At 40.3% G+C, this 17,366-nt stretch overlaps 1 protein-coding gene across 5 annotated transcripts in view; it reads right to left on the bottom strand.

Annotated features, from left to right (window-relative positions):
- Positions 1 to 468: 468 nt before the first annotated feature.
- SLC26A2 (solute carrier family 26 member 2) overlaps positions 469 to 17,366 on the bottom strand; it is a 93,572-nt gene continuing 76,674 nt past the window's right edge. For all 5 annotated transcript variants that reach the window (XM_069764162.1, XM_069764164.1, XM_069764163.1 and 2 more), the window contains exon 3: positions 469 to 6,091. In XM_069764162.1, coding sequence (XP_069620263.1) covers positions 4,568 to 6,091 — 1,524 coding nt within the window. In that variant the 3' untranslated portion in view covers positions 469 to 4,567. The remainder of the gene's footprint in view (positions 6,092 to 17,366) is intronic.

Here is a 17,366-nt window from a genome sequence, read left to right as displayed (position 1 = left end):
GTCATAGAGGCGGGGTAGCGCCACTTCAGTCACAGCTCTGAGTATACAGAGTGGCCACTGTAACTGTGCCGTCGGCTCTGACTGATAGCTGGCCGCAATGTAAAGCCAGTGTTAGAGAGTGACTGAATCTGTCGCCTCCATGACTGAAACTGGATGCTGGCGTGGAGAATAAAGATAATTTTCTCCCCGCTGATTAGGGTTGTAGGACCAGGCAGCATCATAACGCTGTTAACCTGCAGATTAACCCCATATCTGCAGGTTAACAGCGTTATTCCTGGTGGCAGGTTGATGGTTGACTGCAATAGTGATAGGAAGCTATACCGACATGGGTGCTGATATGCTTTTTACAATTAAGGGTCCTTTGAGACAACGAAATCACCTGCTATTGTGCATCCCAAAATGTAGCTAACCATTGCAATATAAAAAAAAAAATAAAACACATTAAAAAGACACAAGGAAAAACACAAGTATCTTATAAAGATTATGACTTTTATTCCTTCCAAAGGCAATAGTGAAAGTACAAGACACCACTTACTATAGCAATTACTATATGTATTCTGTAAAGTATTTGTAGTGCTGAGCGCAATCATTTCATGTAACATTTATTTCATAAAGTGCTTGATTTTTTATCCAGTCTGGAATGACATACTGACCTTCTAAGTGACCTGACCTTCTAATTTGTCATAGCAATACAACTGTATCTGATTTTCTGTACATTATGTAACAAGCTTATAATGAATGATCCATTACATTAAACAGCAAAAAGTAAGTTTACATGAGTCAATACAAACAGCATATGGAGCAGCAGGCAAGCATGTGCACTGAGTCTCCTTAAAGGTCTATAAAAGTTACCGAAACAGCAGAGCACTTTCCTGTAGAGTTTTATGGAGCATTGACACTTGTTTGACAACCTCATCGATATGCTGGCACGGAGGAATGGTTAACTCTGTACCTTCCTACTACATGTGGGGCTGACAGTGATTAAATCCACATCTGGCTAACATTTCATCTTGAGAATGTGTGATGGATGTTTTTTTTCCTGAGGAAACCCCTTTAAAATATGTCAATTAAAAAAATAGTGCATCCTAATTAATTTAATACATTCATATGCCATATTTATATATAAATTAAATATTCTATTTCTATAATTTATTAGATTACAATGCTAGGTGTGTGTTGTCTTAACTTTTTTTTTTCCATAAAGCTTTTACTGTATATAAACCATACTGTAATATTTTTGATAAGTCATACATATTTAATGAAAGTTGGGGAGGCATGAGAAGTTCAGATTTTATTTTCATAACACAAAATACTACTAAAAACAGGCATCACTAAGTAAAATGACAACCATACTTTCAAATAACTGTTCAGAATAAGCTGTCCTCTGTTTGGACTTGAGCAATGACACTATTTTTGGCCATTATATGACTTTCACCAGTTTTCTCCTCCACAAGTTCTCATAATTTGCAATTGTCTCTGAGCTAGGGGGTGAAGACTACCTACTCTGTTTTGTGCCATAAAGCCCTCTGGAGTGAGATAAAAGATTTGCTAGAAAACTCAGCACCATCTTTCTGTGTCTCCCACTGCTTGTTTTCTCACTCTGCTCCTCATTCCTTCATCTCATTCCTCCTCCACCCTCTTCTCTATAAAGCATCCCATTGAGTGTAACATGACAGATCTCTGATCTGGCAGTCCTGCCTTGGCAAGATTGAGCTGAGTTGATTTTTCAGAGTGGATGACAAATTGGGGAGACATTGGGGAGGAGAATAAGTGTCTCATAAATGGGAAAGAAAGATTTATCTGAAAAGATGTATTAAAAAGTTACTTATATTCTCCTTTATTAATGATTTATGGAAAGTTTGTTGAAAGTACAGTTCCTTTTTAAAGCAGTCCTCCACCCTGACACTGCATAGTCACTCCACCTTGTGCCTTACATTTGCTTTCCGCTGCCTCTTTCACAAAGACCGGCATTCAAGTCCTTCCGCATTCAAGATGGCCAGCCAGTGGCATTGGGAACAAATTGCAAAGTCTAAGCCATAAAAACACTGCCATTCCTGTACTGTGGAAGCGTGGTTCAGACTTACCGTTGCACTTTCCAAGTCACACTAGTGACCATCTTGGACACAGGAGTAATGTAACCAGCTTGAGTGGATGAGGCAGTCAGTGGAAAATGGAGGGCAACTTGCAGGGTGTCTGTACATGACAAATGCACAACTATTTTCAAGTGTAAGGGTGGAAGGTAACTTTAACATGATCTTTAATATGTGATGGACTAATCCTTTCTGAATGTCATTATATCTTTAGCCAATAATGTCATGCTGATGGGGTATATAGAGTGTAGGTTCAGTCTTGCTAAGGTTCACTGCATTCTAGACAAACACTACCGCATTATCAGCATGTTGTAAATTGTAAGACTGAGCCAAAATTTTAAAATTCCCACCACTGCCCCGCTTTAATATACAAGATGTGGGGATATTCATTATTAGAAAATGTGATATGCAAATTGCCTCTTCAGAGAAAAAGAGGACTTGAACTCTATAGCGCCACCTATTGGAAGTAGCGATCCTACAAGTCACAATCAACCCTTTAACGAGTCGTGCAATATGACTTAGGATAAAAGCCAAATCAGTATCTCAATTCGCAGACACGGTGTTTCGGGCTATTGACCCTCGTCAGTGCGAAGCATGAGAACTTTGTCTAGGTGAGAGATTCTGGACTGAGGTCTAAGAGGTAAGGTTTCTCCTTGTGGAGAGTGACATACCAGCTCTGGCTTGTTAAGGTAAGGAGGATTATTCGCCGTGCAATGCTCCTCTGGGAAATGTAATATGCAAATTGCCTCTTCAGAGAAAAAGAGGACTTGAACTCTATAGCACCACCTATTGGAAGTAGCGATCCTACGCGTCACAATTAACCTTTTAACGAGTCTTGCAATATGACTTAAAATAAGAGCCAAATCAGTATCTCAATTCGCAGACACAGAGGTTCGGGCTGTTGCACGGTGAATAAGCCTCCTTACCTTGACAAGCCAGAGCTGGTATGTCACTGTCCTCAAAGAGAAACCTTGCCTCTTAGACCTCAGTCCAGAGCCTCTCACCTTTCGCACTGACGAGGGGCAACAGCCCGAAACACCGTGTCTGCGAATTGAGATACTGATTTGGCTTTTATCCTAAGTCATATTGCAAGACTCGATAAAGGGTTGATTGTGACTTGTAGGATCACTAATTCCAATAGGTGGTGCTATAGAGTTCAAGTCCTCTTTTTCTCTGAAGAGGCAATTTGCATATTACATTTCCCAAAGGAGCATTGCACGGCGAATAAGCCTCCTTACCTTGTCAAGCCAGAGCTGGTATGTCACTCTCCACAAGGAGAAACCTTACCTCTTAGAAAATGTCATAATTTTTTCCATTCACAGTGAAACAGGAAAAGAAGCATAAGACGCGTGTCTCCCCTATTTCCTCATAGATTGCAAGCTCTTGTGAGCAGGGCCCTCATTCTTCATTTGAATTGTTTAATATTCTATAATAACTGATTTGGTTTGTACAGCTACCCGTCACAGTATTGGAAAGCGTGATAGAATTTTATCTCACAGTTGCCTCCCATAGCAACTAATTGCAATTATCATTTGCAATGAGAAAATGAATTGAGCAGAGAATCATAAGAGCACTTTGTATCTGAGAGTTGATAAATAAGGCCAAAGTTTAACAAGTGTTAAATACAACTGACAACTGTCATATAGATTTCATGTAAGGACAAACAGCTATATAACTATTTTACTATAGCGAACACATAAACATAGAGTGTTTTTCACCCTACGGGCAAGGCTACATGTCTGCCATGTCAAAAAATTACTGTTTAGCATTGAAGTCCCACATTAACAATCACACCGTCTGGTCTGGAGACCACTGCTATGAGAATCTATGAGCACTGTAAAATGAATCAATGGCTCCATCTAGTGCATAATTCTCCATCTAGCCACTTGCATTGCTATTTCCTTCGGAAGTAGACAATCTTCAATCTTTGCCATCTATATTTGTAGACATTAGTAGAACCAAGTGACTTGTCATCTACTTATTTAAGCCTTTTGTCCCAAAAATATTATTCAAAATGAAATTTCTGATTTTTGTCTGTAGAAAAATACTCCCTCCATATAAAAAAAATTAAGAGAAAGCTATGCAATCCATTTCACTTATAAATAAAATAGTATATTTTACATAGGAAACATAATCTGAGAGTTTCTTACCCTGAGTGATCAGCTAAACATATCCACAAAATATCAAACAGTGTAGAATGTCCCTATTTCCCCAGCATATCGTAACTGTACCTCCTGTAAGTGGCCATAGATATTCCAGTGATCTTTCTAGCAATTAGCTCAACAGACAATTTGGATGGGAATGTACTGCAATCTCTAAAACTCTTTATAAAGGATGAATAAATGAATGAATGAAAAAATTAATGGATGTAGATTGTGTGCAATTCCACATTGCACGTTTCTGTAGTGCACATGTATTTTAGAATAAACTACTGTACCTATGGCATAGTAACATGATGTAACTTTCACCGCTATCTTTTACACTGCTGACCCATTATTGAAAGAATCTAGTTGCTCCTGCTCGTACAGTGCAAATTGCACAGCTTGGTGGATACTGTGAAATGACATAGTTCCTTCGTCCCTTTTAAAATAGTCCCCATTCCTAAGGGAATTCCTCACAGAACTGTTGCACTGAGCCAGCAGGACACGAATGCCAATGTCATCATACTCTTTCAAGACTTCCTTTAAGGAATTTAACCCTGCCGTATCAATGAACTGGATGGTACTACAATCAATGATTACTGAATGAACAGACAATTGCTCCTGGTAGAGCCTCTGTACAGTTTCCACCGGGGTGAGACCTATTTCAGTGATGCCCTCTTTCTTCTGCAACTTCTCTTGCTTCTTTGCTGCTTTCTTTTTTGCTGATGTTACCACTACTGGATCCACACCAACATGCTTATATAAGGCTGATTTGAAGCATTGCTTATTCACATAGTATAGCGAGGCTTCAAACCGAAATACCTTAATTCCTTTTGTGGGGTTCAAGTCCTTATATATAGTCATAGATTCATATACTTCTGAGGCCTCCACTCTACCTAACAATGTTATCCCTGGATTCTGGGATCTTACAATGACGCACAGCATGGAAAACACAATGCCAATCAATAGTCCCAGTTCTGTACTAATTAATGCTGATGAAATCATTGTGACCATCCAAATAGATGTGTCAACTTTATTGACTTTCCACATCTTGGGAAGATCTAAAAATTTTCTGAGTGCACCTCTCAAGTTCACTATGGTGATAACTCCAAGAACACATTTTTGGAGAGAGTAAAAAAGAGGAGCAATTACCAGTAGGACCAACAGAATGACCAGTGAAGTCATGAATCCTGAGACTTGAGTTCTGCAACCGGTCGACTCTTTAACAAGCGTTTTCGCAAGTGCAGCACTTGTAGTAAAGCAATGAAAAAATGAAGGGATGATGTTGCAGAATCCAATGGCATACATTTCCTGATTGGCCTTCACCTCGTACCCATGTTTCTTGGCAAACATCTCAGAAAGGGAGACAGTGATTGCGAATCCTATAATTGCAATGGACAATGCTCCTAGTGCTATATTGGAAATTAGGCCCCATTCTGGTGGCTTTGGCATTAGAAATCCTGTAGGAATTTCACCTGCTATACTGGACTCATATTTTTCCTTGAAATGGCCAAAGTGAGAAGAAAGAGTAGCACCAACTACTACAAAAAGTTCAATAGGAATGGGAGCTTTAAGTTTAGATTTAAAGCACTCATTGAGTTCTTTGGCTGGAACCAAAACTGCGAGGCACACAATGCTAGTAACAAGGTCACAAATGTTGGTCTTGTAAATATTTTGAAAGATATAAATCCATGTGTTAATAGAAGACCCAATTCCATTGGCACGTGGTATACTTAGTCCTAAAAGATATTTCACTTGAGATGTAAGTATTGTAAAAGAGGCACCAGTTGCAAATCCACTGAGAAGTGCATCAGAAAGGTAGACAGAAACAAAGCCAACTTGTAGGACTCCCATTGCTACCTGCGGAGTAAAAAACAAATGTCAAGTTACCACAGACAGATACAAATAAATACATGGAAGTGTGCTTGGGTTCATCCATTTCATAAATATATATTAGAAATGAGTGAATCTTTTGCAATTCAAATTCCCCAGATTTACTGAAATGTCCAGAAAATTTTAGACTAATTAATCACTGTATTTGTAAATGAAAGCACACCTAAGCATCCAATTACCGTGAAAAACATGTATGACACTACTCTTGTTTCCTCACATACTAAGCTTCTTTGCTTCTGTTTCGTCACACATTATTTGTACATTACAGGAGTGGACAATTCACAGTTTGCATTATGCTAAACGAAATGGAGATACTTGATCCAATAATATAAAGAAGCGGTTTTTATTCCACAACGCATTTCCACGCCGGACTGGCATCTTTCTCAAGAGTAAAAACCAACTGTATGGTAGTGGCTAGCATGGAACATATTGCGGTATAAACAACGCTTCTTTATATTATTGGATCAAGGATTAATTGTCATTTCCTTCAAGCATCCTGATGGAGTTCATCCCCCAGGCATGGGACAGCAGCAACTATTATTGAGCTTTTACAGGAGTTGTGCTTACACAAATCACTCAGGTGAGCATATTACCTTTGTCTAATATAGATTTTCATAAACGTTTTATGCAATGGTCTGGCGTGCTCTGTTTCCCTAGAGTTTTTATCAAATGTATGTAAATTGTTTTATTACTTTCTTTAGCTATCCTAAGGCTAAAGGTACCGTCACACATAACGATATCGTCAACGATATCGTTGCTTTTTGTGACATAGCAACGATATCGTTAACGAAATCGTTATGCATGACAGCGACCAACGATCAGGCCCCTGCTGGGAGATCGTTGGTCGCTGGGGAATGATCAGGACTTTATTTCATCGCTGGATCACCCGCTGACATCGTTGAATCAGCGTGTGCGACGCCGATTCAGCGATGTCTTCATTATAAAAGTAAAAAAAAAAAACACTACATACTTACATTCCTGTCGCGTCCCTCAGTGTCAGCTTCCCTGCGTCCCCCAGTGTCAGCGCCGGCCGGCCGTAAAGCAGAGCACAGCGGTGACGTCACCGCTCTGCTTTCCGGCCAGCGCTTACACAGTGCAGGGAAGCTGACGCTGAGGGATGCGACAGGAATGTAAGTATGTAGTGTTTTTTTTTTTCACTTTTACAATGGTAACCAGGGTAAACATCGGGTTACTAAGCGCGGCCCTGCGCTTAGTTACCCGATGTTTACCCTGGTTACCCGGGGACTTCGGCATCGTTGGTCGCTGGAGAGCTGTCTGTGTGACAGCTCTCCAGCGACCACACAATGACTAACCAATGATCACGGCTAGATTGTATCGCTGGTCGTGATCGTTGGTAAATCGTTAAGTGTAACGGTACCTTAACTTGTAAGCTTTGTCAACCTCTCACTATCTAGATTCAAGACAGAATGGCTGATGCATTTCTTGCTTTTGCTTTTATACAGGCTATGATAACCTCTCCTGATTGGCTGTGCTATAACATGCGTTAGCTGCATGTCATTGTGTAGAACTCCAACCGAGGTCATGTGATCTTACTCTTGCTGATGCAATCTTCTGTAATGTTTAAAAAAGTTGTGATTATTTTAGGCAATTTGCATATAGCAAATTGCTTGAATTGGCCAAGATTAGCAAATAACTAAAAATTTTACACAAATTCAATAATCATCAAATCGATTTACCCATCGCTCATATAATTTTTGAATATTATTAAAATTATATTACATTTTCTGTGTTCATTATCAAAATGGATTGATGGATTAAAGTAATGTTGTTGCGCATTTCACCTAAACCACTTTCACATCCACATGCTATAATTAAAATATTAAAAAATAATTAAGAGTAAATAAGTTTCTTCCTTCTTTGCAACGCAGTGATAAGAACGATTTGTTAATAGACATACTCAGAAACTTAATTATCTATTCACAGAAACACATTCCTAACTGAATTATACTTAGAGATTTATTCCATGGCCAATCACTTCCAGTATAATCTCCTTACTGTGGAGGCGTCTAACACTGCCCAGGTCATAGCAGAAGTCTGTGCAGAATTCCCTATGTTGCTGATGTCGACTCATTTTTTAAATTACTAGACACAATAGCATTTATTTATTTTTTTATTAAAATATAATTAGGATATCTATCTCAACACAAACAAATGAGAGGGTTCACAAAAAACAAGAAATAATTTTATATGCCTTGAGGCATTAGCCAAGCACTCGACATGTACACAAACTATTTCACTGCTGTGGCCAGAAGGTGCAGTTGACTAAATGAATTGTATTCTATATATAGAAAACTGAAGCTACTTAGCCAGATTACTGTATTAGTATCTACCATCCCCTTGTTCTCCATTTGATCCTCCAATGAAACAACATAGCTTTGTCTTAAAGTTCTCCACACATTGGCAAAAAAGATTAAAATATATATACATATATTTATACATATATGTATATACATATGTACACATATGTATATACAGTTGTGAGAAAGAGTTTGCCCCGTCCTGATTTCCTATTTTTTTGCATGTTTGTCACACTTAAATGTTTCAGATCACCAAACAAATTTAAATATTAGAGAAAGATAACACAAGCAAACACAAAATGCAGTTTTGAACTGAAGGTCTTTATTTTTAAGGGAAAAAGAAATCAAAACCTACAGGGCCGTGTGTGAATAAGTGATTGCCCCTCCCTTAAAAGATAAATTAACTGTGGTTTATCACATCTTTGGGAAAAAGAGTTCAAATTCCCTAGCTACACGAAGGCCCAATTACTGCCACACCTGTTCTCAATCAAGAAATTACTTGAATAGGACCTGCCTGACAAAGTGAAGGCAAAAAGATTCTCAAAACCAAAAAATCATGCTGCGATCCAAAGAAAGTGGGGACCAAATGAGAAACAAATTAATTGAGATCTATTATTCTGGAAAAGATTATAAAGCCATTTTTAAAGCTTTGGGACTCCAGCGAACCACAGTGAGATCCATTATCCACAAATGGCACAAACACGGAACAGTGGTGAACCTTCCCAGGAATGGCCGTTAGGCCAAAATTACCCCAAGAGCCCAGCGATGTCTCATTGAAGATGTCACCAACGGCCCCACAATAACATCCAAAGAACTGCAGGCCTCATTTGCCTCAGTTAAAGTCAGTTAAAGGTAAAGACTAGGTAAAAATGGCCTGCATGGCGGAGTTCCAAGATGAAAACCACTGCTCAGCAATAAGAATATAAAGGCTTGTCTCAGTTTTATCAGAAAACAACTTGATGATCCCCAAAACTTTTGGGAGAATACTCTGTGGACTGATGAGACAAAAGTTGCACATTTTGGAAGATGTATGTCCCATTACATCTGGCGTAGAAGTAATATAGCACATCAGAAAAAGAACATCATACCAACAGTAAAATATGATGGTGGTAGTGTGATGGTCTGGAGTTGTTTTGCTGCTTGAGGACCTGGAAGACTTGCTGTGGTAAGTGGAACCATGAATTCTGCCAAAAAATCCTGAAGGAGAATGTCCGGCCATCTGTTTGTGACCTCAAGCTGAAGCGCACTTGGGTTATGTACCAGAACAATGATCCAAAATACCAGCAAGTCCACCTCTGAATGGATTAAGATAAACAAATTTAATACTTTGGATTGGCCTAATCAGAGTCCTGACCTTAATCCAATTGAGATGCTGTGGCATGACTTTAAAAACATGGTTAATGCTCGGAAACCCTCTAATGTGGCTGAATTACAACAATTATGGAAAGATGAGTGGGCCAAAATTCCTTCAGAGCGTTGTAAAAGACTCAGCCACATATCGCAAACGCTTGATTGCAGTTGATACTGCTAAGGGTGGCCCAACCAGTTGTTTAGGTTTAGGGGGCAATCACTTTTTCACTCAGGGCCTTTCAGGTTTGGATTTATTTTCCCCTTAAAGGGAACCTGTCACCCCCAAAATCGAAGGTGAGCTAAGCCCACTAGCATCAGGGGCGTATCTACAGCATTCTGTAATGCTGTAGATAAGCCCTCGATGCATCCTGAAAGATAAGAAAAAGAGGTTAGATTATACTCACCCAGGGGTGGTTCCGTTCCGGTTCGGGTCCAATGGGCGTCGTGGTCCGGTCCGAGGCCTCCCATCTTCTTACGATTACTTCCTCTTCTTGTATCCACGCTGCGGCTCCGGTGCAGGCGTACTTTGTCTGCCCTGTTGAGGGCAGAGCAAAGTACTGCAGTGCGCAGGTGCTGGGAAAAGTCAGAGAAGCTCGGCGCCTGTGCACTGCAGTATTTTGCCCTGCCCTCAACAGGGCAGACAAAGTACGTCTGCACCGGAGCCGCAGCATGAATAAAAGAAGAGGACGTCATTGTAAGAAGATGGGAGGCCCCAGACAGGACCGTGACGCCCATCGGACCAGAACCAGACGGGACTGCTCCTGGGTGAGTATAATATAACCTCTTTTTCTCATCTTTCAGGATACATTGGGGGCTTATCTACAGCCTTACAGAATGCTGTAGATAAGCCCCTTATGCTGGTGGGCTTAGCTCACCTTCGGTTTTGGGGGTGACAGGTTCCCTATAATAATAATAAAGACTTTCATTTAAAAACTGCATTTTGTGATTACTTGTGTTATATTGTCTAATATTTAAAATTGTTTGATGATCAGAAATATTTACATGTGACAAACATACAAAATAATAGGAAATCAGGAAGGGGGCAACCACTTTTCCATACAAATCTATATGCGAAAAGTATTTACAGTGGGGCAAAAAAGTATTTAGTCAGTCAGCAATAGTGCAAGTTCCACCACTTAAAAAGATGAGAGGCGTCTGTAATTTACATCATAGGTAGACCTCAACTATGGGAGACAAACTGAGAAAAAAAAATCCAGAAAATCACATTGTCTGTTTTTTTAACATTTTATTTGCATATTATGGTGGAAAATAAGTATTTGGTCAGAAACAAAATTTCATCTCAATACTTTGTAATATATCCTTTGTTGGCAATGACAGAGGTCAAACGTTTTCTGTAAGTCTTCACAAGGTTGCCACACACTGTTGTTGGTATGTTGGCCCATTCCTCCATGCAGATCTCCTCTAGAGCAGTGATGTTTTTGGCTTTTCGCTTGGCAACATGGACTTTCAACTCCCTCCAAAGGTTTTCTATAGGGTTGAGATCTGGAGACTGGCTAGGCCACTCCAGGACCTTGAAATGCTTCTTACGAAGCCACTCCTTCGTTGCCCTGGCGTTGTGCTGTGGATCATTGTCATGTTGAAAGACCCAGCCACGTTTCATCTTCAATGCCCTTGCTGATGGAAGGAGGTTTGCACTCAAAATCTCACGATACATGGCCCCATTCATTCTTTCATGTACCCGGATCAGTCGTCCTGGCCCCTTTGCAGAGAAACAGCCCCAAAGCATGATGTTTCCACCACCATGCTTTACAGTAGGTATGGTGTTTGATGGATGCAACTCAGTATTCTTTTTCCTCCAAACACGACAAGTTGTGTTTCTACCAAACAGTTCCAGTTTGGTTTCATCAGACCATAGGACATTCTCCCAAAACTCCTCTGGATCATCCAAATGCTCTCTAGCAAACTTCAGACGGGCCCGGACATGTACTGGCTTAAGAAGTGGGACACGTCTGGCACTGCAGGATCTGAGTCCATGGTGGCGTAGTGTGTTACTTATGGTAGGCCTTGTTACATTGGTCCCAGCTCTCTGCAGTTCATTCACTAGGTCCCCCTGCGTGGTTCTAGGATTTTTGCTCACCGTTCTTGTGATCATTCTGACCCCACGGGGTGGGATTTTGCGTGGAGCCCCAGATCAAGGGAGATTATCAGTGGTCTTGTATGTCTTCCATTTTCTAATTATTGCTCCCACTGTTGATTTCTTCACTCCAAGCTGGTTGGCTATTGCAGATTCAGCCTTCCCAGCCTGGTGCAGGGCTACAATTTTGTTTCTGGTGTCCTTTGACAGCTCTTTGGTCTTCACCATAGTGGAGTTTGGAGTCAGACTGTTTGAGGGTGTGCACAGGTGTCTTTTTATACTGATAACAAGTTTAAACAGGTGCTATTACTACAGGTAATGAGTGGAGGAAAGAGGAGACTCTTAAAGAAGAAGTTACAGGTCTGTGAGAGCCAGAAATCTTGATTGTTTGTTTCTGACCAAATACTTATTTTCCACCATAATATGCAAATAAAATGTTAAAAAAACAGACAATGTGATTTTCTGGATTTTTTTTCTCAGTTTGTCTCCCATAGTTGAGGTCTACCTATGATGTAAATTACAGACGCCTCTCATCTTTTTAAGTGGTGGAACTTGCACTATTGCTGACTGACTAAATACTTTTTTGCCCCACTGTATATATATATATATATATATATATATATATATATATATGTTTTAAAGTGTACATAGCTACATTATCTTGAAAAGAGGGGAGGATTTTTTTAGCTCACCACCACGTCATTTTGACTAATGTTAGAAGTTGAAATCTGTGTGACCTATGACTAAGGGCGCTTGGACTCCAGATTTTTATATACTTTTTGGATTCCATGTTTTTAATGAATCTTTAATAAAACATGAACTTACTTTTACACATTGTGGACGGATATGCCGCTTATTTCCTTATCCCCGAATCTATAGCTATGTTATCCTGATACTTATTATAGCGGTATGAGAAGTAAAATAGTTTCTCGATGGAGCTTAAAGTTGCATTTTTCTGCTCTGTTATAGGACCAGGAAACTTGAACTCATGAAAGAAACAGACACATTAGATGACAAACCTCAAGGACAGAACCCGTGGAATATAACAGGGTCTAATTGTTTTTTTGAGTTGACCAAAAAAAATAGTGGAGCAAGCTAACGGGGGCTCAAATGTAGGAGGGACTTAGCCCTATGGTTTTGCCATGTTGGTAGAACACTGCAAATACACAATCATTACTTTAGGTTATTTTGTGCAAGAGCAACACCTTTACATCACCAGTCTGTTCCTCCATTGCAGAGTAATCAACATTTCAATTGATGTGCACATGAGGCTGTAGATCTCAAGCCTCGGTCACTCCAGCTCTATTCCCCACTCTATGCCACCTCTTCCTACTTGACTGATAGCTTCTATACTGTGTGACTTCTGGCAGGAGGGGGCGGTGCTGGGCAGGAAATAGAGCTGGAGTGACAGAATCTTCAGATCTGCAAATATTTCTTCAACCTCATTTGCATATCAATTCAAATGCTGATTTATCAGGAATAGAGGAATACCTTTACTGGCCAAGAACTTATCTTTGAAAGAGCTGCATGCACTTATAAATAGTTTGCATGCTAAAAAATCCCTTTTATGTCCTAAAATGCTCTCTTACGCGGAAGACCTTGTTTTTTTTTTGCAATAGCAACCTATCAGCACCCCAAAACCGCATTTTGGAAGTGCCCATGGCCTTGCAGAGAAAGCCATCTCTCTATGGAAAAGTAGTTATGTGTTGCAATCTGTATTTCACTGCAGCATTTGAATGGTTAAATAATTATTATTTCTGCTAACTACAATCTTGGCAGCAGGGGGTCAGTTGCATATTGGTACAACACGTAATACCGCTAATTAACTTGCAATATGTGAAAATGCTGAAGCTGAAGGTGACTACAAAATGACCTAGCGATCAGGCAGCGGTCATGCCAGTGCAGCCCTGTCATCTGCGTCATTGATGAGCCCGGTGCTATTGACTACTGTGGAAGCAGGCTTGTCCCAGCGACTCACAAGGACAAATGAACTTTGAACCATGTACATTATAAATTGTTAACATTTGGTGTGCTGATAATGCGTAACATATACTAACATTAATATAGAACCCTTTCAAAGAGTGTGTACCATGGCACAAGAGATCATGCTTACAAGCAGCTGGATGGACATCTAGGTCTTGAAACTTCTAAACTCTCAAATTCCCCCAACACCCTTTCTCCCCGCCCCCTCGAAAAAAATAAAAATATTTCTTTGTAATAAAACCATTATGTATTTGCTTTTTATTATTGTAATTTGCTGGAAAATGCAGCCAAGATTTGTTTTTTAACAAAGCTATTTTAGTACATAATAACCTAAGATAATTGCACAGATGGCGGGCACCATTTTAAAATAAGCTAGCGAAAAACACTGCAAAACAAAAATATATAGTACGTAAACTTTTAAAAGTAAGGGTCCATCTATGTGCACCATATTAGCCTTTCAATCTAAGGAGGCGTAAAACTAGCTGCCAGCTTTAGGTTTAATGCTGCTCATTTATGAAACCTGAAAACCATCAATTATCAATGTTTCTTCAACCACTAGATGGTGGCCCGATTGTAACGCATTGGGTATTCTAGAATATGCATCTCCACGTAGTATATTGCCTAGCCACGTAGAATATTGCCCAGCCACGTAGTATATTACCCAGCCACGTAGTATATTACCCAGCCACCTAGTATATTGCCCAGCCACGTAGTATATTGCCCAGCCACGTAGTATATTGCCCAGCCATGTAGTATATTGCGCAGTCACGTAGTATATTGCACAGCCCACATAGTATATTGCCCAGCCACGTAGTATATTGCCCAGCCACGTAGTATATTGCCCAGCCACCTAGTATATTGCCCAGCCACGTAGTATATTGCACAGCCCACATAGTATATTGCCCAGCCACGTAGTATATTGCCCAGCCACGTAGTATAATGCCCAGCCCAGCCACGTAGTATATTGCCCAGCCCAGCCACCTAGTATATTGCCCAACCATGTAGTATATTGCCCAGTGACGTAGTATATTGCCCAGTGACGTAGTATATTGCCCAGTCACATAGTATATTGCCCAGTCATGTAGTATATTGCCCAACCACGTAGTATATTGCCCAGCCACGTAGTATATTGCCCAGCCACGTAGTATATTTCCCAGCCACCTAGTATATTGCCCAGCCACATAGTATATTGCCCAGCCACCTAGTATATTGCCCAGCCACGTAGTATATCGCACAGCCCACATAGTATATTGCCCAGCCACGTAGTATATTGCCCAGCCACGTAGTATAATGCCCAGCGCAGCCACGTAGTATATTGTCCAGCCCAGCCACCTAGTATATTGCCCAACCACGTAGTATATTGCCCAGTGACGTAGTATATTGCCCAGTCACGTAGTATACTGTCCAGGCACGTAGTATATTGCCCAGTGACGTAGTATATTGCCCAGTCACGTAGTATATTGCCCAGTTACGTAGTATATTGCCCAGTGACGTAGTATACAGCACAGAGTCACGTAGTATATTGCCCAGCTACGTAGTATATTGCCCAGCTACGTAGTATATTGCCCAGCCACGTATGTTACAGGTTAAAAAATAAAAAATAAACATATACTCACCTTCCGAGGGCCCCTTGTAGTTCGGTCACATGACCGTGACGTCATGGCAGGTCCTTCTCCCATACACGGCACCGGAACCTGCCGCTTGCATGGAGCGGTCACCGGAGCGTCACGAAAGGTGAGTATATAATGATTTTTTTTAATTATTATTTTTAACATTAGATGTTTTTACTATTGACGCTGCATATGCAGCATCAATAGTAAAAACTTGGACACACAGGGTTAATAGCGGCGGTAACGGAGTGAGTTACCCACGGCATAACGCGGTCCGTTACCGCTGGCATTAACCCTGTGTGAGCGGTGACTGAGGGGAGTATGGAGCGAACGCTGGGCGCTGACTGCAGGGGAGGGACTAATCGAACTATGGCCGTTGCTGATTGGTCGCGGCAGCCATGACAGGCAGCTGGCGAGACCAATCAGCGACTTGGATTCCATGACAGACAGAGGCCACGACCAATGAGTATCCGTGACAGACAGAAGGACAGACAGAAAGACAGAAGTGACCCTTAGACAATTATATAGTAGATGATTTGCCTTTGGGGCCACGCAGTAGGATTAATGTGTCCCATAATGTCGCAACCGAAGTATACAATACAAGTTTGTAGGTGAATGAGACACAATACCTTGGCTTCAACAGGCAATCTGCTGCCTTATGGGACTAAAATCCAGTGAAAATTATCTTCTAATATGTAATGATTACTGGTAACTACCTCAGACCATCATTTAATTCTTAAAACAAGTTATTTCATTTACTAGAAATGTTATACAACATTCCAAAAACTTAGAAAAGTGTCCTACATATGGGGAGAAGATTTAGTTTGCAGTGGAGAAAAATTCTGCAACGCCTTAAGGGGTGATTGGAAATATAAATTAATTTTCACCCTAAATCATTATATATTTTTTGCCATAATCTAAACAATTTTCTAATATACAGTTGTGCTCAAAAGTTTACATACCCCGGCAGAATTTTTGCTTTCTTGACCTTTTTTCAGAGAATATGAATGATAACTCCAAAACTTTTTCTCCACTCATGGTTAGTAGTTGGGTAAAGCCATTTATTGTCAAACTACTGTGTTTTCTCTTTTTAAATCATAATGACAACACAAAATAGCCAATGACCCTGATCAAAAGTTCACACACCCCATTTCTTAATACCATGTATTGCCCCCTCTAACATCAATGACAGCTTGAAGTCTTTTGTGGTTTTTGTGGATGAGGTTCTTTATTTTCTCAGATGGTAAAGCTGCCCACTCTTCTTGGCAAAAAGCCTCTAGTTCCTGTAAATTTACTTTTCAGCACAACTGTACCTTATTTAAAAACTCCCTATCCTTTCCCAACTACACTATCTAAATGCTTTTCATTTTTTTTCCTACTTTCTTTTTAATGTCACTTCATTTGAGAACTCCAGTGCATGCTGGGATAATTAAACATCATGAAATGAAGCGTCATTAGTGATCTTCGTTTAAGGATCAGGGCTAGTCCCTGCGTGATGTGCACTTCGCAATATGCACAATGACAGCGCACTCTCTCGCTGGCTCAGATTAGCTTTAAGGAGCTGGCAACCGAGCGCACTGTCAGTATGCATTGTCAGAATACCCAGCATGCAGAGACCAGCACTGCCTCCACAAGTGACGTCACTTTAGGTTCACCCTTTTAAATTCTGAAAGATCACTCTGAGAATTTAATATCAGAAGACCCCTCTCACTAGACTTTAAAGACTAGCTGTCATTTGCAATAAATATGTATTTGTTACCAGGTGTAAATGTTGCCATTCTCCTTTATCTGGTGTTGCTTTTGTTTTGCTCCTGTGCATCTCTTTCTTCCTGGGATATGCCCTCCTTTTCTCTGTACATAAATCTAGACTTTTAGTCAAATGGGCA

Source organism: Ranitomeya imitator, chromosome 4 (assembly GCF_032444005.1).
Source record: "Ranitomeya imitator isolate aRanImi1 chromosome 4, aRanImi1.pri, whole genome shotgun sequence".
In the NCBI taxonomy this organism is placed as follows: domain Eukaryota; kingdom Metazoa; phylum Chordata; class Amphibia; order Anura; family Dendrobatidae; genus Ranitomeya; species Ranitomeya imitator.
The sequence above is the reverse complement of the archived record's forward strand: the minus strand, read 5'-3'. Positions and strand labels throughout refer to the sequence as shown.